The 24,423-nt window shown below is 34.9% G+C and overlaps 2 protein-coding genes and 1 non-coding gene across 3 annotated transcripts; 2 read left to right on the top strand and 1 right to left on the bottom strand.

Moving 5' to 3' along the window:
* The first annotated feature begins 4,766 nt into the window (after nucleotides 1–4,766).
* On the top strand, nucleotides 4,767–6,069 carry LOC124460154. Its single transcript, XM_047010433.1, has 3 exons — nucleotides 4,767–5,269; nucleotides 5,337–5,596; nucleotides 6,005–6,069. The coding sequence occupies exons 1-3, from the start codon at nucleotides 4,839–4,841 to the stop codon at nucleotides 6,067–6,069; spliced, it is 756 nt and encodes a 251-aa protein (XP_046866389.1). The 5' UTR covers nucleotides 4,767–4,838.
* A 1,703-nt stretch (nucleotides 6,070–7,772) lies between these two features.
* Nucleotides 7,773–21,990, top strand: LOC6643833 (unconventional myosin-IXa). Its single transcript, XM_047010678.1, has 7 exons — nucleotides 7,773–8,449; nucleotides 15,181–15,479; nucleotides 15,541–16,134; nucleotides 17,663–18,367; nucleotides 19,406–21,065; nucleotides 21,126–21,283; nucleotides 21,346–21,990. The coding sequence occupies exons 1-7, from the start codon at nucleotides 8,359–8,361 to the stop codon at nucleotides 21,721–21,723; spliced, it is 3,885 nt and encodes a 1,294-aa protein (XP_046866634.1). The 5' UTR covers nucleotides 7,773–8,358; the 3' UTR covers nucleotides 21,724–21,990.
* On the bottom strand, nucleotides 13,198–13,269 carry Trnad-guc. The gene has a single exon. It is a non-coding gene; the product is annotated as a tRNA-Asp (tRNA).
* Nucleotides 21,991–24,423: the final 2,433 nt, after the last annotated feature.

Raw genomic sequence — 24,423 nt, 5'->3', positions numbered from 1 at the left:
AAAATGGTAGGATCAAACAGCTCTTTGATTAGAGGTCCTGGCTAGAGTTGTTGGTGAGATATGAATACTTTAGGAACCAGATCAATAAGTTTAAGAGGCATTAGACAATTGTTTTTAAATTTATTAATTTATTTTAGATTCTTTTGCCATTTTTGTTATGTGTTTATGTTTTAAAAAAAGCATTATTAAAACTAACAAAACACAAAAAATAGTAACATTTCATACTTTATTTGGGAGTTATAAGCTATGCTTTCCCTTTTTGATTTTATCTAGTTGTGATCCCCAATTAGTTTTAGTGTTGAAGTACTTAGTTGGGTAATTAAGTCTTTTACATTTTCAGACTACTTTGAATTCTGTAACACAGCAAGACCTGACGTTTTCTGGAATATCCTCCATATTAGTGGTTTAAAATGTATCTTAGCATTATTTCCATTGGCTTCATCAGCGTTTGGTTTGGAGTAAAATATTCTGATCTCTCTATTGCAAGTGACATAAAATTTGCTTTGAAAATGATTATTCATAAATATGGAACCCTGGGCAATTGACCTTAGGATACAGCGAGCCCAGTATAATCAGGTATACTGAACAAATGAAGGCGTCCGAGTAAAGACAGGTTGTTTTCAATACCGTCTTAATTTTAACTGTGATATAATCAACAGAGTTTGGTTGAATACAATGTATTGGTTTATATTTTGCAACTGTCAATTGGTCGATTCGGAAAACAAGAAACGGAAACACAACAACTCGATTACCAAATCAACAGTAAACAACATAAGCAACATGAAAATTCATTGAGTTTGACTCAACCTCTGCCAACGCCTCCATCTCTTCAAGATCCATTGCCAATGCCTCTGACCAGGTAATGTTTGGGCCTTTGCCTTCTCATCTGTTGACTCGATTCGCGAAAATATTTCTCAATGTCTAACCCGGGGCCATGGGCAAGGAGCAGGCAGTAGGCAGAAGGCAGCAGAGGTTTAACTTTAGGTTTAACTCGAACTCCAACTTCAAACCAGCCAACTACCTATTAATCAAAATCTCTTGATCTACACTAAAGTCATACACTGTGAGAAATTCTCAAACTCTTGGCATTTGGCCGATAGAAATTCGGTTAATTGGATTAAGAAAACTTTTGCCAAGTGTGTGTGTGTGTGTGTGCCCCACCACGTTGATGAACGACCAAGTCCACGATTGTGGCTATATTGTGGGCGGGTCGAGGCTATTCTATGTGTGTGTTTGTGTGTGTGTATTGTATGCTAAGCTGACCAGGGTCTAGGGTCTTGAGACAGGGAAATCGCGGTAAATCACAAAAGGCAACAGCCACGAAACACGGCACAGAGTTGAGTTTTTGTGGTGCCCTTGGCTTTTTATTAAATTAAGTTAAATCATGTAATTTCCATGTAGCAAGTCAAAAGTGCAATTCTCCCCTCAATGACCATGACCACATGATGCCTCTCTGATGATCGGCGGAGTTGTAGAACTCAAGACTAGACTCTATAATCACAGTTTGCAGGCCTGGGAATTCCTTCGATGGCTACAAAATTGATTGTAAATGTTTGACCAGCTGCATTGCATTTCCCCACCCAAACATTAAATCGAACAAAACAAAATTTCATATACGAAACTCTCTATATGAAACTCTTCAATTTCATGTTCCTTTTCTAGCAATTAATTAATTCATATCTAAGTTACAAAAAAATTCTAGAATTTGTTGTTGTTGATCTTGGCGCAAATGCAAATAGCCAAGTCAAGGGCCAAAGCTCCCCACATAGCAAAGCAAAGAGATGGATGGATGGATAGATGTATGAAGTGAGGTAGGGGACCAGAAGAGGGGACTGGCGAATGGATGACGACCCACAGCAGCGTTTTGGCTTCCACTTCCACATGGTCGAGTGGAAATTGTATATCGTACTCGTCGTTGGAATAAATAACAGCAGGTCTTGGTATACATTTCCATAGGTAGCCAACCGACCAACCAGCCAAACGAATCCCAGTCGTTGGCTCCCAGACCTGCATATTTATGAGATTTATTTTATTTTATGCGATGTTGCTACCTGATACCGCATCGCGCACATTTATTAGTTGACATATTTTATTCATTCTAAAAGGTTCAAGTCATGCGATTAGTCTTGTTTAGATAGCCAAATTGTCCACCGAAAGGAGTTTGACAGAGTTTCCGTTCGGCTTGTCGATGGCTAAGCCGATTTATGGCCAAACATTTCCCGCCCCAAATGTAATCTGTCATGGCTTATGTGCCTGTTATCAAGATTTTTGTCGCTTTAATATAGTAAACATTTTAAGTTAATAAAAAGGAAGTGGGTTTTTTTTTCTTTTTCTACTTTTATTATTCTTTACTGTTAAATAACAAGTTTAATACGAGTATCAAAGGTAATAAGAATATAAATTAAAAGTGATTTGGCATTAACTGATTTCTTAAGAAAGGACAAGTTTTGAGAATTTTATAAATAAATACTCACCAGCAAGATGCTTGAATTGAAATTAACCCGTAAATGACTGAAAACTTACATATTTTCAAAGAAAACTTTTTCATTTGTCAAAATCCAACAAAATGTAGATCGTGTATGTATGTATATAGGGAAGATTCTAAAGGTCCCCTAATAAAAGACACTTGTCAGTAACCCGTCATCGAAAAACTCGTCGGACTTTTTGATAAGGGGAATAAAATTACAAAAAATTAAAACACTTTTTATTCGAAACACTTTCTGTTAATGCGCCACAACCAACAAATAATATACATAGGTAAATAGGAAATCTAAGGAGAAGGAAAATAGCCCAATATTTGTTGAATTTAAAATATGAACTGATCTTATTTACCAAAGTGTTGTACTTATATATCTATATTATATTATTAAATGTTTACCACAGCGTGGTTTGGCTTTGGTTCTAAGAAATCTTGACATTTTGACATTCACAAATTATTCTCTTATGCGTTACCCAAAGACATTTTTCTAAAAAGATTGTCTTAAAAAAAAACAAAATCGCTTGCCTCATTTCTTAATTGTTAAGATTGAAGATTCACTTAAAAGTACACAACACTTTAAAAATGCAATTGGAATTTGTCTCGGACTAGGAAATTTTACCATGGACGGATTCAGAAGGGAGTTTGACGAGTCTCAAAACCCCCCAAGTATCGATATTTTTAATCATTTTTTACTTATGTACTTCGCTTGTCTGTACACCAATCTTCGAGGAGGTCGGGCAATTTTGATAAGTCATCAAACTGAAAAAATACCCACCAAAATTTAAGAATTTTATAAGCCGAAAATCCTAATGTCTTGTAATTTTTATGAACGGATCCATTTGCATTATACCAATTTTACTGCATATAATTTTTGCAGGGAAATTGATCTTTTCTTCCCTTTATTTATATTTTTGTTTAAAAGAATAATATTTTACCCTATTTTAAATTTTCAAGTTCTTTTGCCTGTTGGTTGTCAGCTTTTGGTATGAGACAAAAAACAATTATTTTTTGTGTGGGTGATATTTTTTCTAAAAAACGATGAGAACTGGAGTAATTTATAAGATATGCCCAAATAATTTTATTAATCTCTAAAAAGAAGACTTTCTGATAATTTCGACTCGACAGTTTTCCTTACCATATCTTCAAAATTCAATAACCTATATAAAAATTAGTGTCTCACAGTGTTATTGTAAATATATGTATCAAGTTAGGAAATTGGTGGCTGTTTTTAAAATTTAGCATTTTCTAAAATGAATGAAAAGTTGTTAATCTTAATAAAGAATTTCCTTCAAAAATAAGAGAGAGAGAGAGAGAGAGGGAGCGAATTGAAAGTGTTTAAATATATAGATATTGAGTTAATATTCCATTAACAAGTAATCAATATAATGATAAGCGATAAAAGCATATTTGTAGCCTGCAGTGAATAAGATTAGCTTTCTTCATACATATTTTTAACATTAATAAATTCCACCTGATGTTGGTTTTGCTTTATCAGGCTTTGAAGTAGATGAGAGAAGGAGTAAGACTCGCCCATTCCCCGACTCTCTATCACACATATACACACACACACACACTTCTCCTGTTACGTAATCGCCATAATAAAGTAGCTCAGATATCAGTGAGATTTAGCGTTCCTTCAACTCAAACTTAAAGTCAAAGTCAAACGTTGCCGCCCCGCTGTGTTGACACTGACAAAAATGCCGACGTAACCGCAAACGATGATGCTTCTGCTGCTGCCCTCACATGGCAACCACATGGTCATCCGTGCATGTCCACATATCCAACACTTTATGACAATCATTTGAGTTAATTGCCAACAGCAAGACTCAGTGCTCAGTGCAGTATGCTCGGTGTTTGTCCAGTTGTCGTCTGATGGCTTTGGACCACACCATCAGCCGAAGATCAAGTGTGGCATAAATATTGTGTCTCATTTCGATTGGCAAATCATCTATCCATCTGCATATGCATCTCCCTCTTGATCCAACATGTTTGACTCGAACTTGAGCTCTGGCAAAGTCCAAGTCTACCAAGTCATATGTGTGTGTGTGCGCAGTAAAAGGCATTAGCGTCCATGTCTGTCACCTTCGTCATGGTCACGCTAATCGTAGTAATCGGCTGCGCCAATAAACTGACAGGTTTATGGGCCTGTAGATGCGGAAGCCACCATCTACCATCGTTGCCATCCTCCATCCATTTTTTAAGCCACCTAACGTGGACACTTGATTTAAAAGCAATTAAAATACGAAAATTGATGTCGCAATTGATTTCTTTCAGACCCAAAAAAACAAGGAGAAAAAAACAATTGCCAGCAGGAGCCGGTGTATGGGTCAAGCAGAATGATGATGTGCTTGTTGCTATTATGTTGCTGCCGGATCAGACATATGCTGACTACAATGTGGGAAGCCATCGACACAGATCGATACATTTAACCGCCTCGCAGGAGATTTTTCACAAGCCACGAACACGTACACGTACTCGCAGTCCTAATCGAACAAAGATCAAGCCACGTTCCAAGAGTTCTACAAGTACAAGTAGCTATGATCGTACCGCCGATTTCTTTGAGAATATCCCCGACTTTCTGGGTGCCACCTTGCCGGCATTTCTCTATAGTCCAACCGAAGAAGCAGCAGCCGAGATTAGCCAGAAGGAGGTGGTGGATGACCAAAGTGATGCCTCATCAAGTAAGAGTGAAAATTGTGATAATGATGATGTTCTACGCTTGTGTGAAGATTTCCTCTGTCGGCATCGCATGCGACCTGATTTCTTTTGTCAATATCACAAGGCAGTCAGGTATGATGAGACACTTAATCCTATCCTTCTCTGTTCTTTGTGAAACATTCGTTTTTGTTTATTTTAGTTCTGCCACACCCTCGCCAAAACAAAGAAAAGCCTCACCTGCTGCTGAAAATACACCAAAAACATCGCCATCTAACGATGCCGAGTTAAAGATATCCAAGGACCAGAACATCATCGCATCATCATCATCTCCATCAGCTGCATCACCGACAGCCAATAAGATCAGTGCTGCAGTTGAACGCTTCACAAAATTTTCCGCAATTTATACTTTACCCGTGGCGAAGCGGAAAAAGGCTGGCAATAAAACAGGAAATATAACAGGTAAGCCTACAGTAGATACTCTCGAATAAAGACTGAAAACATTACTTAGAATATGTCATTAAATTGCCCTAATATAAATTTATACAAAATTCATGGAATTGGTTAGTTTGAGTTCGGTATTACTTAAACTCCAACAAACTTCAAATAAAGCATTATTATTCTCCGAGAAAACCCTTAATTAGTTAGCAAATTTTTTGAGTAAATCACTTCTCAAATTTATTTTGCAAATTTTCCGAATTTATTAACTTTGTCTCAAATGAATTTTAAACTTTTTTAATTTTGTAACATTTTTTCTTTTTTGAATTTTCGAGTTTTTTTACTTTAACTTTGACATATATCTTTAATTTGTTACTTTTTTTTGCTAACAGTTATTATAACTATTTATAAATAAATATCATTAAATTGAAGTCATTGCTACAATTGTAGCCGTCAAGCAGTTCATTTTGAATGGGGCGATCAAGCAGTTCAGCTGATGAGCAGACTCAAATTCAGACCTTACTAAAAAAAGTGATTTTTAATAGGCAATCGTTTAAAAAATTGAATTTTAACGCACTCGTAATCGATAGAGGTCGATCTCATGAAGCAGGCCTTTTAAGAAATATTGGTTAATCCTTTAGATTGATATTGAGCAAGGTTAGTAATATTGATTTGGTTAAGTTTTTTGTTCCGAAGTTAACAAATATACTTATATGTTTATGATCTATCTATGCTAGCTTGTTCACATTTATATGTACCTACTTATACTATGTACTTAATAAATTGTTGCGTTTCTGAGCCTTCAATTTGTATATTTGCATATATTGAGTTATCTTTGGTCTTTACTGTGAGTGTAATACTAATGGTAATTATGGAAATTCCATGAATTAGTTTAATTTATCTAAAACATAATAGGACATTGAGCAATTAGGTGTCAAAAAATTGCCAAAACAAACAAAAAAGTTGGTTAACAATTTCAACACGGGTGAAAATTATGCAAAGTTGTTAATTTTAACTATGATTTTCATAACGCGGCCTAAAAGTATGCAAACAAAGCTAGCTTTTGCCACTAAAAGAGGGGCAAAACAAGTTTCTTTACTGGCATTTCTTGCTGTTTAAAGCTTTCTGCTAGAGTCGATCGAGCTTACAACGGTATTTTTAATTTAAAATTATTAGCTTGTCAGTCCACAGAATAAATAAATTTAATTACAATTAAATTATACATTTTCCAACGCATTTTGTTTTGCAATTACTTTGATGTATTTACAAGAGAAAACCGTGTAGACACTTATATAAATCAATTTGCATTTTTACTGCAATTTATAGTCAACATTAGTGAAGAACTGTGGGGAAAATGGTAAAATGCAGCATAAATAATAAGCAATCAAAAGTAATTAACACACAAGACTAAATAGATGAGAGAAGAGATCATGCGAGAGGAGGCAAGAGGTGGCGCATAGTTCAAACACTTGACCTCATATTTGAACAACTGAGCGATGTGTGCGAAGATATATATTTTTTTTTTCGAAAAGGCCTTTTACCTGTTAGACAAAATTTACCTGCAACAGAAAGAGAGAGGGAGAGAGAAAGAGAGCATAAACTCCCAAACAGAGAGGAAACTGGCAAACTGAGAGACCGAGAGAGAGAGAGACACTTCCATCTGGACTATGCTGGTTTGGTCTTACCAAGACTTACCAGCTTCAGTCTGCGGTTAGAGCTCTAAACGAAAGGTGGAAACCCAAAAGATTTCTCGGTTCATTTACATTGATTAATAATTTAAATGCCAAGATGATTTAATCGTGCAGAAGAAAAGCCAATTAAATTTTGTGTAAAGTTTAAAGAGAAAGAGTTGCAGTTACATATATATGTACATATGTGGATAGTGCCTTTTCCCTCATCTCTCTTTCCCTATTCCATATACAAAAATCAAAAGATAAATCTTATTTACCACAGTGTATTTAAGTGTGTGTGCGAGTGTGTGTTAGTGTCAGTGTTTGGTGTCTGTGTTGTACCTTGAAGGTATCTAAGCATCTACATCTACTCTGGGTACATTTTCAACTTTGCTGCTGCGTGTTGAAGTTGGAGTTGGTGGTAACTCGTTTTTCGAAAAACGAAACGAAACGAAAAAAAGACTCTGCACAAAACAAGAAAATAAGCGTCCGCGAGAGAGCTACGAAATAAAAGAAAAGAAAAAAAAAAATAATAATAAGAAGAAAAGCAAAAGAACCGCACAACGCTAAAAAGTATCTGACAGATACTTCTCTCCGAAAGGTAGAGAAGGCTCACTGTGATTTTGGCTGCTGTTGCTGCTGCCCTTCCTTCTGCATTCTTTTTGCTTGTTTATTTATTTTGTGTGTGTTGTTGTTGTTGTTGTTGTTGCTTCACTTGTTGTGTTGCCAGCCAAAAAGTAGCCGCCACAGTCGCCGCGCAGCTGCATGTAGTATGCCATAGATACAGATACAGATACAGCCTGTGCCTGTGCCTGTGTGCCTTGTGCGGAAAACGAAAACCTGTTCGCCCGGGCGTGTTTTCTGTGCTGTGCCTGTATACGAAATTATTCAAATAAGAAAATCGTTGTTGTTGTAGTAGTCGTCGTCGTTGCAGTTGTCGCCTCGTTGCCCGCCTCATTCCTCGTCCTTACCAAAAAAGAAAAAGGAGGAACAAAACAGAACCAAAGACTTATCGATAGCCTTTGCGACCATTTGAAATCGGCCACCAAAGCCAAAACCAACAAAAATAAACCCGTTTAGTGATTCTCTCTCGGGCCACACAAATGTACAACAACGATGGCCACATTGGGCCTGTCAAAAGTTTTCATACTGGATAAATATTTCACAGAATTGCAAAAATTTTGGGAGACGGAGAAGAAGCTGCAGGGTAAGTGTCAACTATAAAATCAAGTTTGTTGTCTAAGTCTTTTGTTTTCTATTAGACAAAAATTAAAATTTCTTTAAAAAATTACAATAATTCTTGGCACTTAATTCAAAATCAGAATTAAGGGAAGAAATAAATTTAATATATACATATATAAACTTGTGGACTTAACATTTAAATGGAATAAAGATATTTATTTCAAATGAAACGGAAATAGTAATGAATGAATGAATGAAAAAGGAAAATGGTTTTCAGCTCAGTTTTCATACACTGATGATTAAAGGTTTTAAAGACAGGTAGAAAGAACAAATACATTTTTCGCCATTGAGAAATCCATGTCAAAATCTTAAAAGGTTGATTGTTAGATCTTTCATTAGCAGGTACCGAAAATAATAAAATAAAAGATGAAAAGTAACAATAATTGGCGGTGAATAAGTAACTAATTTAATAAATTATTACTTGACAGAGATTTATTTTATATTTATTGTATTATGTTTATTGTCAGATATAAAATAATTGGAGTTATTAAAGTACATAAGCCATTGATTTTATAGGTTATTACTTTTTTTTTTTCGAATTACCGAAATCTTTTTCACGCATAGTTTCTTAGCTGAATACTCAGCCAAACAGTTTAACTCCAATAACTAATTGTCTTTCTTTAACTAATTGTAAGAAAAAAGAGATAAGGAGGCTTTGTTTAATGAAATGTTATTCCAACAGTTAATTGGAAATTTCTCAGATAATATTTGAATTAGAAAGAAAATGTACTCCTAGTCAAAGGTCTACAATTTCTTAAAAAGTTTCCAATTTGTATTGAAATTTTGTATTTTTTTGTGCCGATGAAATCTGGACTTATTAAGAGGCCCCTAGAAAACAAGAGACAAGTTAGATTTAAAATTTGATGTTTCATCTTTTCAATATAAATGAACAATAGTAAAATTTTTTAATGACCCTTGGAATGGAAGTAAAATTAATATTAAAGAGCGGAATTTGGAATGTGTCAAAACACAAAACGCTTCTGTATGCAGAGCGAACCGAATATATAAAAAATGAATAAGTCGCAAACTAAATATATATACAACAAAAATGTTGCATTCAGTTCGGCTCTATTCTTGAAACCCTAAATTCATAAATAATTCACTTTAAAGGCCCCACACTTGGCATATTGCGAGAACCTAATGGAGAGGTTCTTTTATTGGTGTTCTTGTAAACCTATTATATTTTAACCACGCAGTTCATCCAGTTTGTCACCTTCAACCCAAAGATCTTTAATTTAATTTAAACACCGACAATCTCAATTATAATTATTTTAATTTAACTGCCATGACCATCTTTGGCGCCGACTCTTGAAATTTTTCAATCGAAACCGACATCAGAACACAATCAGTGTTGGCATTTTCTTGCCAATAATTCGCCTTTGAATGTATTAATATTCATATTTATCTACTGAATGTACTTATATGGGAACCCTTGTCTCTGTCTAGCAGCTGGTTATGGGTGTCGCTTACCTTTCCTCTTGTATTGCAACATTTACTCACTGCCGCTGGCAACGCCAACTCTGACTGAAGCTTATTCGCCTACCCCTCCATCGTAACCACCCCTCTCCCTTTCCCCTAAAGATCCCATGTCTACCTCTAGATCCATGGAGAGGTAACTTTTGTGACTCCGACCAGTTTGGATTTTGGGCCCAGGCATGGAGGCAGTCGTCTCGTCGTCATCGTCATCGTCGTCGTCGTCGTCTCCATCGTCAATTGCGCCCGTTGGCTGTGGCGGCCAGTTTTGTTGTGGCTTTGTTTTTGTTGCCTGCTTATATATATGTATGTGTATATATTTCTTTTTATCTCTTTTATTCATGCAGACTGAATTCAGCTTCCAAGAAATTTTCTTGCTTGCTGCTCATTTGGACTCAAACCTTTTCTACATGCAAAAACAAAAACTAAACAAAAACTTAACAAAACAAAACCATATGCCAGTGGAGAGACATAAAGACCGAACTCTGTTTACTCTGAAAACAGTTTAAGTCAGCCAAATGATATATCTTGTTGGATCCATTTATTTTTTAAGCTAATTCACCATATATAAAACTCCAGAAACATTTCTTTAGCATTTTTGAAAATACCTTTTCAAATTCTTTAAGCAATTCAAAATAATTCTAGAAAAGAAAGAAACCTTGAAAAAATTGTCTTCATATTATTTTTGTTTGTTCTTTTTTTGTTGTTTTGATTTATGGTGAAATTATCTTTACTTTATATAGGTACATATGTATGTATGTATGTAATTATTTCTTTGATAGCAGAGAGTATTCATTTCCAGATTCAGAAATTTATCTTTAGATAAGTCTTTTTAATATAATTTTTTCATACTGATCATAACTGCTTTTTAAGAGATCTGTACAGAACTAGACTCTATAAGACATGCATTTTAAATGAATGAAATCTAACAATAAGCAAAATTGATAATTTGGAGATAATTTTAATTGACATACTACATAAGACTTCAAAATTAGCTCTAGACTGGGCTTTATTTCAAAACGGTCTAGATTCAAATACTTCCTAAAATAATCTATATTCTTTTTTCTTGTCGACCAGACCGGTTAAACACAGTAGAGATAAAACTTTGAAACGAGTTGAACTAGCCGATGTCGATGTTTTTTCTTTTCAATTGTCTACAGAATATAAAATAATATTGTTCGAACTCATTAGAAGAGTTAGAGTAGCTTTGGGCCCTCGGTTAGGGTGTTTATCATAATAAAAGACCGACAAAATAGAAAACAATTTTGCTTGTTTGATTTTATTGGTAGTTGTTTCTGTCTTTCCCTTGTGGCTTGTCTTACATTTCTTGGCATGCAGCTTTAAAACAAAAAACCAAAAAAAAAAAAACTGGTTTGATTCCACATCCATCGTCATCAATGATGTTTGATTTTTGATTTTCGTTCAAACATTGCCCCTTAAAGTTAGAAAGAAAGGTATCGACTTTGGCTTCTTAAGTACTTTTCTCTAAAAAGAGTTTTTTTTTTCATTAGCCAATTAGTTGAATTTATCATCAGGGATCGTAAAATGAATATAGACAGGTTTTACAAGAGAAAATTTAATTTCAGTAAAGTTATTGGATAATATGTTTTTTGTTTTTTTGTTTGTTCGCTTGACCCTAAAGGTCTCGCTTTTTGAAAGTTTCTATAAATTCATAGTCAATAAAATTCATTGATCTTTTATTCTATTCATTTGCCGCCAATTTTTTGTTTCATCTTTGAGCGTTCTGTGTCTTTAGTTCAGCGAAATTAGTTCATTAACATTTTATGTAAATATTCTTGATTCGTTTGCTTTTTTTTTTTTTGCTATTTGAGGTTGTACGCGGGGCACAAGCCAATCAAATAATTTGTTGACCAAGTTTTTTTGTCAGGCTATCTGAAATTAATTGGTGTGAATAAAGAGATTCTATGGGATAAAGTTGTTGACTCTGATTAAAATCAAGAAAAATATAATTTTGTTAAATAACGAGTGGAGGTAAAAAAAAAACATTTTAAACTTTTTGTTTAATATCAGTTAAAAAATTTTTTTTTTTGTATAATGAAAGCAATACCAAAAAAAGGGTTATGTTAATAATTTATTGATTTTTGATATACATAAATGAAACAAGGAAAAAATTTGATCATAATAAATCATAGTGTACATGTTATAAAATATGTGTAAAATTTTTATATCATACATAAATTGCACTAAAATTACCTGATCTAATTATTAGTTAAATAAATGTTTTTTATGTTCTACAACTTTTTGTTTTTTTACAATGTTTTGTAAATTACCATATACCAAATCTTAATCTAAACAAGAGAAAGTGGGTAGTTCCCTGCAGAATTCAAATTCTTCAATTTATTGCCAGAGTTTAATTTCCGATTAACATGAAATCAGTGGCGGATTGAGGGCTTAAGAACAAGGAAAGAGTTCTTACCAATGCAAAATCTGATAAATATTAATAATACAAAACTTTATATTCAAAGTTTCTTCCTCAATATCTTCCTCGAGTCCACTGCTTTGAATAACATTAAATTCGAACATTAGACAGTCGAAAATAAGATTTTATCTTCGCTCGCACCTTGTTACTTTTTAATTTTCGCTTGACAGTTTTTTATATTAATTAAAATATCTGTAAATTTTTTCTTATTCTAAAGATATTGATTGCATACGGTTTTGAATTAAAGATACATCCTAATTAGATTGCCATGTACTTACTATAAAAATATGACTGCTTATTACTTATTTTAAAAGTAATAAGTAATAATTTTGTGATCCACAAATTTTCTTAAAAATCTTAATTTTGTATGCAAAATTAACTTGAGAGAGTTTAACGGAATCTACTTAGAAAGTATTAATTTTTTTGGTCTATAAAAGAAAGTAAAGTGAATTCTCCGTTAGATGAGATACTTTTTATTAAAATCGGATAACAATTAGATTAAATCGGTTCTAACGGAACTAAATTGATTAGAAAGTATTAATTTTTTTTGGTCTATAAAAGAACGTAAAGCAAATTATCCGTTAAATGAGATACTTTTTATTAAAAATTAAAATTAAATTAAATTAAAATTAAAATTAGTAATTAATTAAAAAACTTTACCACCACTGCAAAATCATTAAATATACAAAATATTTAAAATTATTATGTTTAAATATAAATATTACTTAATAATTAACAAAAAATAATTTAAAAAATAAATAAAAACAAAAATTCGAATTTAAAAAAAATTATCTCGACATCTCCCCGACGGGGAATTGAACCCCGGTCTCCCGCGTGACAGGCGGGGATACTGACCACTATACTATCGAGGATGTTGAAACAAGAGTGGCAAAAAGCAAAATTCAGCATTCGGAAAAGTTAACAGCGTTTACTCATGTAAAGAAAAAATTCTATTTTTGTCAATGTTTTCTTACTTTAGCCGCTGCAGCGAATCAAATAAATATATGCATATTGTTTAATTAATCAGATAAGGGCAAAAACAAATACAAGTTTACTTATTAGGTTTGCTTGAATTGCGAGAAATTTGGCATAGAAAATGTTAGTGATTCACAGAGATAGGAAAATTTCGTAAGGGACATTTATATTAGAAGGACTAATTCCTTTTAAATTCTTATTGTAAGTGTTTTTTTCTTAGGCAGATAAAAAATTTAATAAGTATTATTGTTTGTTCAGTAATGTTTTCTTCGTAGAACCTGCCTTAACTTCTATATAAATATGTATGTTAGTCCATCAATAAATCAATTTTTAATAACTTCGGTTATTAGTTGTTTTATCTTGTAATATTTATATAATGTAATAAAATTTACAAGACTTTTCTATATAATTTCATACTTATTTCTTTTGTGTTTTATTGCCTTTAAGGCTTAAGATAAATGTAGCTTATTAGCATTTTAAAAAAGAACCTCTCCCCCGATTTCAGTTTCTTCAAATCAGGTTACCCTAGAATTCAAATGTCATTTTCAAAAAGTTACCTTCCTGATGTTTGTTCTCATTTTCCTCTTATATGTTAATATATTTCTATGTTTAACACGTTGTTGTTTTTTCTAAAAAATTTACTATTTTAAAAAGAATTTTCCAAAAAATAAAAAAGCGAAGAGTATAACAGTATATATAAAACAAGAAGATGCCAACCATTAGAGCGCCTGAGGTTGACATGATGCAAGTGTCGAAAAGTTCTCAACTCCAACGACAGGCCATATTAGGATTTGCTCCACGTATTGGACTCAAAATTGTAGACTACGGAGATCTCGATCGCATTGATACTTTCTATTTGGATATGCAAAAGTATCGGGACTATTATCGTGATCCCCACAATCAGATTATGAAACCGCAGAGATTCACATTTCATCAGGGCAAATGTGGCATTAAATTGGATCAAAGTGTTGAACTATTGCGACAACCTATTGAATGGCATATTGAACGGAAACCTGTCGTATATCCGAATGAATACGAGACAACAATGAATTTGGGCATCGGTGTAGCCAACACCATGAATGGAAGATTTGATAAGAATACTTGTATTCGTTACAAACGCTAAATTTATAAGAAAAAAAGAAACAATACGGCGGTTCAAGTGCTTTATGGATGGCTTTCTAAGAGGATTTTGTTGTATATGTACCTCTCTCTGAAGTGAATATAACAAGATGTTCCATGAAAGCACTCCCTTGGACTTTGACCGAGTCAAGAAGGCAAATAAAATTTCGAAAATGTGAAAGTGTGTGTTCTTGTTTTCCTATGATAGGCATCCAATGAATGGATAGGGAAATAAATAGTAATAGTAAGAGCTACCAAGTTTTCAATGTAGACTTGTGTAGCATATATGCAGATCAAGTTTAATTTTGTAATACTTTCTGCGGCCTATTTGGCCTTCTTCGTTCAAATAAGAATGATTTTTTCCCGCAATAATACATTTTTTTTACAAAAATGCTTTTTTATAAATTCATTTAATATCAATCGGGATGCATTCAAAATTGCATCTTTAATTGCCAAATTACATATATGTAGAATTAGCAAAAGAACCGAAAACTGCTAGACGGTCGCTTTGTGCTAGTAAGAGTAAGCGAGATAGCCTCTTATGTCATTATAATAATATGGTCTCAGGATAATTGAATTTGAAAACAATTATAATCTATTGATAAGATTCAATTTGGCAAATGTTTTTTTTTTCAGATTTTCTTTTTATTTCTATTCTTGTACTTAAATTTTCCCTTTTTTAATTTCAGATGCTTCATCATCCAATGAGGCAGTGCATCTGCAGCAGCGCCTTAAGAGTCTTAGCACTGAGCTGGTCACATTGCGCAATCGTTTGCATGTGGGCCAGGGTCAAGGTCAGGTAAATGGTGGCCAATCACATGCGTCGCCAGGTGCATCTGGTCCAGGCGGTGTTAACTCTGGCCCAAAAGCCACCAATTTCGACTTGAATGCATCCAGTCCGAATTTAAATATTAGTTCTGGAACAGTTGGTGGCCTCTCAGCCAGTGCATTGCAACAACATGCCAATGGCCAACATACTTTGCCCAAGGTAAATTTCCATCTTTAACTTTATGCCCATTAAAAATGTTAAATTTTGGCTTTTTTATTAGCCCACTCACAACTTTGGCCAAACTTTGGGGACAAATTCTGGCAGCCCAGGAGCTGTGGTTCCAGCTCGCAATACATCAATTCCACATCCTTTGCCACATCAATTGAGTGAAAAGAATTCCTTTCAGACCAGCAATGGTCATGGCTTAAACGGAGCCAACAACAATTCAAGTGCCACATTGCCACATGCCGGCAGTTTGGGTAACATTTTAGCCCACAATTCTACATCCAATCATGGTCAAGCCAATAGCCATACATTGCCGCTGCGTTCCAGCAATTCGGGTGTTGGATTTGGTTCAGTGGCCGCCACTCAACAGTCCAATCAACATCATCATCATCATCACAATCATCATCATCATTCCCAACAGCTGCCATTTATACCCGTGCCGAAACCAGCTAATCCCTGCAATAGCGTCAAGACATTACCCTTTGGCTTTGGATTTGCCGACACCATTCATCAGAAGCACCATCAAGAGATCAGTGTTACCTCCAAATTGCCCCAGGACATGCAGGATCTAATCCATTTAACTGGTCCACTCACCGAACATGCCGTTATGCGTACACTTCAGGCGCGCTTCAACGAGCAGCGTTACTTTGTGAGTATCATCACACATCACACAATATCTGTAATTACAACTCGCTGTTAGATTCACTTTTCCACTTGCCACTTGCCTCCACTCCAGGCACATAGTTCCAGTTCCACATGGAACTAAAAAACAGGTCTTGTCAGTTTTTTCTTTTACTCTGCGGTGCGGTTGGTTCTCAAGCAATTACCACAGACAGTTTGTCATTAAATTAAATTTCCGTTTGCACTCAGTCGTAGATTAACAGCTAATTTCGACAATTATACATACATATATATACTAGACAAGTTGAAAAGGTTCCCAGATTCAAGCGCATGCATGTGATACGGAAATAAACAGAGTCTCTATCTATCATCTTTTTTTTTTGCCATGATTTTAATTGTCACGGATATAATTAATGACATTTTATCAGGATTCACATTCAGTCAGAGATATGCAAATAAGTTGCTTCAATCTAGTTTGTATTTTTATGAATATGCAAATATGTATTTTTTTCTCATAAACTTTAACCAATTGTAGAAATGATTTCTTTTCCCTTTTTTAGGACCCTCAAAGTATATATACATACATTGATGAAATCTTTTCATCAAATTGGATCTTGTTTTTGTGATTTAAGATGCAAAGTTTTGAATAATGCATCTGTATATAGTTTTTGAATCCAAAATAATTTAGTACATAAACGCTTCAACTTTGGAATAGTGAAAACTGTAACCAAAACAATGATTGAAATTCAGAACGGTTTACTTGTCCTTTTAGAGACGATTTTCAGCCTGTTGGTCATTAATAAAATCTGATTTCCTGTTTAGTATATACAAGTAACAAGACGAATGAATCAACTTATTGTTAGACAATAAAGATTAGATTTTGCATGTTAAAATAAGAAGGCCAATAAAGTAATTAAGATGACAAAGATAACATTTTTACATTACAATTAATGAAAAGTGAATTTCGAACAGGAATATAAAATGAACAATTAGGTCAATTCGATAATTAAAACATGAGACAGTCTTGAAAAATCTATTTTAATTCTATTTATTATATTTACTTGAAGCTTTTCTTTCAGTAGCTTTTAACTACAAAGTTGTTAAAAAAGATGAAAACTATGAAAATAGTTTGGAAAATAGTTGATCTTGAATATAAAATGAATAAATATTCTAGGTCTTACTCAAAATAGATTAGATGTCTAAGCCGAGAAAAATAATATAAAGCATTTCTTGAGAAAAACTTTTGACCCTTTAGAACTTCAAGACTGATAAAGTCCTTCAATTAGTTATAGAGTTAGTTATAGAGTTTTATTAGATTTTGTTAGGATCTCTTTCATAAGAAATTTTTGGTTATTCTTTTATTATATTACCAGGTATATCTGTAGAAACATGGTTCCAATGGTTCTGCACATAGAGTAAAGAACGAAGAAAAGAGTCTAGAAGACAAATGTAATATGTACCGTTCAAAAATATGTGAAAGAATTAATAATTTTTCACAGTTTTACAGTTGATTTCATTGTTGACTCATTAAAATTGACATTTATTCTATTTAACAGACAAATGTCGGTGGGATTCTGCTCTCGATAAATCCTTATCTGGATGTTGGAAATCCATTGACACTCACCTCGACTCGTGCCATGCCGTTGGCACCACAATTGCAAAAGATCGTTCAGGAGGCAGTACGTCAACAGAGTGAGACTGGCTATCCACAGGCCATTATATTGTCTGGTACATCGGGAGCTGGAAAGACAGCCAATGCCATGTTGATGCTGCGTCAATTGTTTGCCATTGCCGGCGGTGGTCCAGAGACTGATGCATTTAAGCACTTGGCAGCCGCTTTTACGGTACTTCGTTCATTGGGTTCCGCTAAGACCACCACAAATTCGGAATCCAGTCGCATTGGCCAGTTCATTGAGGTGCAGGTTACCGATGGTGCTCTTTATCGTACAAAGATACATTGTTACTTTTTGGATCAAACACGTGTCATACGTCCTCTGCCGAAGGAGAAGAACTATCACATTTTCTATCAACTTCTGGCTGGCCTGAATCGAGAAGAGCGTCAGAAATTACATTTGGAGGGTTATTCGCCAGCAAATCTGCGCTATTTACGTGGTGATACTGGCCAAAATGAAGTGGAGGATGCTGCTCGTTTTCAGGCCTGGAAAACTTGCCTTGGTATATTGGGTATACCTTTTCTGGATGTTGTTAGAGTTTTGGCTGCTGTGCTTTTACTGGGAAATGTTCAATTCATCGATGGTGGGGTGAGTATTTATTTTCTGTTTGCACCTTTGCATACTATTTGTAGCTCTTTCGAATGCATTACCTACCATAAAAGCTTTAGTATGTTATGAGCTACTTGTTTCTTTTATCATCTTTCATTCTTTCTTTTAACTTCTTTCTTCTTTTACAAAATTCAATACTTTGTGCAAATTTATACTTCAACTGCCTGTAACAACTAAATCCAGCTCTAAATGATGTCTCCAACATTATAACATCAAATTTTAATATTTTCTGATTAAGCAAAAGCAAAAAAAATTTAATTTACGGCTTTGGAAGCGGTAATACAAGTTCATTGAAGTTAGGACTTCTGAGAGAGAGTGTTAATTTCAAAAGCCATCTGTTGTTCGTTATTTCAATTTAACATAGTGGCGCCTTCTGTTGGTAATGTGAGATATTCATGTTTCCAATTCTGCAGCTCTCAAAGAGATGCTGGAGTGGTGTTGTGGTTAGAGCGTTTGTTCTTTTCATTACACATACACACGGTGGTCGCTACGCGAGTTCGAATCGTGGCTAAGGAAATGTTTTTTCTTGAGTATTTTTTATATATATGATTTCTTGCCGTGATGATTATTTCTGGGTAATTTACGTCTGAATTTTTCATGTCGAGACGTTTTATAGAAAGACTGATGTAAGAAATCTTTTTTATTACTCTATCTAAAGTAGCTAGACTGCAAAGGGTACATAGAAAAAAAGAATGAAGTATACGGTCAACGAAATAAACTTTCTCTTTAAACTTACATCTGCTTTTGCCTTAAAATCCCAAATTAAATAATATAATTAGAATTAAAATATATAAATAATACGAAGTATAAAATCGATAGTAAAAGTTTTTTTTTTCTTAGTTTTTTATTTGAATTTAAGTCCTCTCCTTAATAATGTTGTGAAATGGGACTCAAAATATTCTAATCAGTTTGGTTACATGCATTTTTTCTTGATTATGTGGCTTATTTATACTGAGGCATTCCCTTTAATTTATTAATATTGTATTTATATATATATTATAAATTTTCATTTAACAGGGTCTGGAAGTGGATGTCAAAGGTGAAACGGAACTAAATTCGGTGGCAAGCCTTTTGGGAGTACCGCCAGCAGCTCTTTTCCGGGGACTGACCACGCGCACTCATAATGTACGAGGCCAATTGGTGAAATCGGTGTGCGGCGATGGGGATGCAAATATGACCAGAGATTGCTTGGCCAAGGCTCTCTATTGCCGCACAGTGGCCACAATAGTGCGACGAGCGAATAGCCTAAAACGTCTGGGATCCACATTGGGCACTCTCAGTTCGGATTCGAATGAGTCGGTGCATAATCAGGCGGATGCGGCCTCACAGCATGCCTCGACCATAGGAGGCGGCAATGCTGGTTCCAAATCGATGGCAGCTCTGAATAATGCAGTACGACATGCAACTGATGGATTTATTGGCATATTGGATATGTTTGGATTCGAGGAACCCTCACCGCATGCCCAACTGGAGCATCTGTGCATCAATCTGTGCGCCGAGACAATGCAACATTTCTATAATACGCATATTTTCAAATCCTCCGTGGAATCGTGTCGTGATGAGGGAATCGTTTGTGACACTGAGGTGGACTATGTGGACAATGTGCCGTGCATAGATTTGATTTCCTCCCTGCGTACTGGCCTCCTCAGCATGCTAGATGCTGAGTGTTCGGTCCGTGGGACAGCCGAAAGTTATGTGACTAAGCTAAAGGTTCAGCATCGTTGCTCCACTCGTTTGGAGACAAAACTCACAGCGGAACCCCACGATCCACGCATGTTTCTGATACGTCACTTTGCCGGCAGAGTGGAATATGATACTACGGACTTTTTGGATACCAATCGAGATGTGGTGCCGGATGATTTGGTTGCTGTGTTCTACAAGCACACCTGTAACTTTGGATTTGCCACTCATCTGTTTGGCTCTGAACTGAAGGCTCTGTATGCCCAGCAACAGGCGCCACGAGGACTCAGTTTTCGTATATCACCCACCTCGCATTCGGATCTGCTGAATGGCGATGAGCCAGTGTCCACATTAACTCAAGATTTTCACACTCGTCTGGATAATCTACTAAGGACTTTGGTTCATGCCAGGCCGCATTTTGTACGCTGTATACGGAGCAATGGAGCCGAACAGCCAGGAACATTCGATCGTGCAACTGTGGTGCGTCAAATACGATCCCTGCAGGTACTGGAGACGGTCAACCTAATGGCGTCGGGATTTCCACATCGAATGCGTTTCAAGCAATTCAATGCTCGTTATCGAATGTTGGCACCATTCCGTTTACTTCGTAGGAGTGAGGATAAAGCTTTGGACGATTGTCAGCTTATATTGCAATACGCCATGGAAGAGACACCTGTGTTGGATGGTTCAGTAACCTTGGCCTGGGCACCGGGAAAACGTCATGTGTTCCTTAGCGAGGGCATACGTCAGCATTTGGAGCATTTGAGAACTGAGATACGACACAAGAGTGCCATTCTAATGCAGGCCACATGGCGTGGTTGGTGGTGGCGCAAGAAAATGGGCACCAACAAGGTGAAACGTTTACGTGGCGCCCAACCTGGTCCATTGCCTTTGGTGACCAAACCGAATCACAATTCCCACAATACGTCAAGCAAAACTGTCAATTCCAATACAATGGCTGCTTTGGCAGCTGTGGCTGCAGCTGCTCCCAATGCAGGTAAGATTTTAAGATTTGAGAAAACTGAAAATGGATAATAATAAAATATTTCCCTTGCAGTTCCTCGTCTCTCCGCCAAGTCTACAAATCTGGGCACAAATCTAGGTGTAACCAGACCAAGACCACAACCCATTGCTGGAACTCCTCCACCAGATCCAAATGAGAAATGTGACCAGAAGATAATACAACAGACTTGTAGTCTCTTTGGCTTAGATTTGGTTAGTATTGAAAAAATTTAAAAATTTTCCAAAAATAAACTGTCTTATTTATCCTATTGTAGGAACGTCCACCACCTGTGCCACAATCGCGAGCCTATACCATTTCGGGTAACTCGAAACTTGGCTATCCACAAAGTCGCATTATGAAAATGAATTTTCCGGAAGATGCACCTAGCAGTCCAGCAGCGGCAGCAGCACCAACAACAATTGTCAACCAATCGCAATCCCAGCTGGAGACACAGCAACTGAAGAAGGGTGAAACTGTAACCGTTGTCGGTGCCTCGAGTGGTCGTGGCCATTTGATTGTGGAGCACAAAGGTCAAAGTTATCATGTACCCTTTCAATATATGGAACTGGTGCCCATGGGGAGCAATAACAATCGCAATTCCACCTCAGCTTCTGCTAATGCCAATGGCCAGACGAATGGTGTTAAGATATAAACAACATGAGTGAAGACTGTACATAGTTTCTTTTTTTTCGATTAGACATTTAAGTTTCGGTTTTAACTTTAATGTTTGCTACTAAAAGTAGATGTATTTAGATCGAGGTGCTAAAAGGCTTCGTTCACATTTTGTAGTATTATTTAGTAGGTTGTATTTAGTTGGTTCAAATGCATAATAATTCATCCCTCAAGTGCCAATCATATCAGTTCTTCCATAAACACAAACAGATTATAAATTATGTAATATATCTACATTTTATTTTATTTCATTTAAGATTTAAAATTAATTTAATTTAATTGAGTTTGAGACAATTTAGAAAATATAAGAGATGAAAGAAATCCATTTATGAATATATTCACAAGTATTTTGCTAAGATATTTTCATATACATTTGGCCATTTTATGTGCATTTCTTTTATAAGATTCATTCTTTTATATGACACATAAAAATACATTTTATTTTTAAGTTTGCGAAAAAGAATGCAAAATATATACACAGTACTTGAAAGACAAGTTATGGAGTTTTTGAATTTAATTTTTTTTTTTAATTTTTTCAGTGTATATTGTGGAAAATTTTGCAAAATGATGTAATAAAATTGTTTCGGTTTCTATGCAAACTAATCTGTTAATCTGTCAAGATCGATCAAATTGGACTACTAACGCATAAAACTGGAAATGCCTTTAAGTGGTAAAAGTGTAAAAGAGACAGCTTTTCCTTTTGTTTTTTTCAGCCGTATATATTTTATCGTTTGCTCAGAAAAGTGCAGAATCGTGTAATAATTGTTCCACTTCAGGAAGATAATCCTGAAAATTTTAAACTGCCTGGGTTTAACAAGGAAAGATAATTATTTAGTAAGTACTAATTTAAAATAAATATATTTAATAGCATTAGTTAAGGTTCATCGATTAAGTTCTTGCATTTCTTACCAATGTTGAACCTATATACATACATATGTATTTCTAATCGCAACAGCTGTCCAAATACTTATGACCTTTTGCTTGATACGAATTTTATTGCTTATATTATAAGCCTCAATAAGTTTTATTTATCTAGGTAGTTTATGTATCCCTTGCTTGCCATTATTTATTGATTACGATAGACAATCAATCGACAATTAATTGCCACAGTGCACATCGTTTATGACCTGGCCAAGCGCATTTATGTGTGTGTGTGTGTGTATCCTCTATCCCTCTAATGGCACCAGGTGGTGCACTTATCTAGCCAAGAGCAAATATCGACAAGTGCAGGTATCTAGAACCATTCATGAATAAATCAACAACAAATTATTCAGATGTCAACGAAATACAGGTACTATTTTAGGTACATTGTTGATATTAGGGTTAAATGGCAGGGCTAAAAATGTATTAAATTAACTAATTTGCAGGTATTACTCCAAAAAGATAAGAGATTATTGTTTATGTTGTAATTAAATAGGTATTCCAGGGTTTTCATAATTTTATCTAATGAATAAATTTACTTATACTTACTTTTGTCAAAACCTAATGAAAGCTTTTTATAATCTAATTAGCTTAAAATTATAAAATACCCCCTACCCTAAAAATAAGAAATATTCAATAAGTTTCAAAATTAACCTTTTTTAATTTGGCAAAATATTTATATTGAATATTCAGAGACAAAACTGAATTCTGAAAGCACACTTGTTTTTTTTTTAAGTCTATCGAAAGTTCTAAAGTTATCCAAAAATGAAGTAAGTAAGTCGTCTCGCCGATTTAGGTATACCATACACCAGTAAAGCAAATATTTCAACTTTATTAAACAAATGCATTTTCACATGCTTCTTACAAGCATATCTTATTGTTAGTATCTCGCTCACTCAATCATACGAGCACCCTAGCGCCCCCACCAGCCAACGGCCAACTCCGGCCTTATGGGAAAACGTTTATATGCATAACTCGACTGTTTTTTGTCCGATTTTGATCAAATTTGGTATTTTGCTAGATATTAGTATTCAATTTAAGTGTGTCAATTTGATTGCATAAGGTAAAAAAATACGGGAGATAATCAAGTTTATCAAATTGCGGGGGCGGAAAAGGGCGTGGCAAAATTTTTATACATACAAAATGTGTACATTTACTAAGCGAATATACATATCAAATATGGTGTCTCTAGCTGGAATAGTTTTTGAGATAAACGCTTTTCTTAAATTGCGGGGGCAGAAAGGGGCGTGGCAAAAATTTGAAATAAACTTGATCACTCTATATACTACACGAGTCTACATACCAAATTTGGTGGCTCTAGCTCTTACAGTCTCCGAGATCTAGGTGTTCATACGGACAGACGGACAGACGGACGGACGGACGGACGGACGGACAGACGGACATGGCTAGATCGACTTCGGTTGTTGATCCTGATCAAGAATATATATACTTTGTGGGGTCGGAGATGCTTCCTTCTGCCTGTTACATACATTTTGGCGACTTTAATATACCATTTCACTCTATGGGTGTATGGTATAAAAAGATAATATATATTAAAAAATGACTTTAACTTTGACAAGATGTTAAAAAATTATTATGAACCATGAAATAAGCAAATTTTTAAAACGAGATTCGAAGACTCAATAAACGAATAAGGAAAATATTAATCATTCTATTGTCTGAATTGGAGTGTATAAAGAAAGCACTCCAATTATTATTATAATTATTTATAGACAGAAATAAATAAAATAACCTTTTA

The sequence above is a fragment of the Drosophila willistoni genome, assembly GCF_018902025.1.
Source record: "Drosophila willistoni isolate 14030-0811.24 chromosome 2R unlocalized genomic scaffold, UCI_dwil_1.1 Seg167, whole genome shotgun sequence".
Lineage (NCBI taxonomy): Eukaryota > Metazoa > Arthropoda > Insecta > Diptera > Drosophilidae > Drosophila > Drosophila willistoni.
Note: the sequence above shows the minus strand (reverse complement) of the source record. Positions and strands in the feature narration are given on the sequence as shown.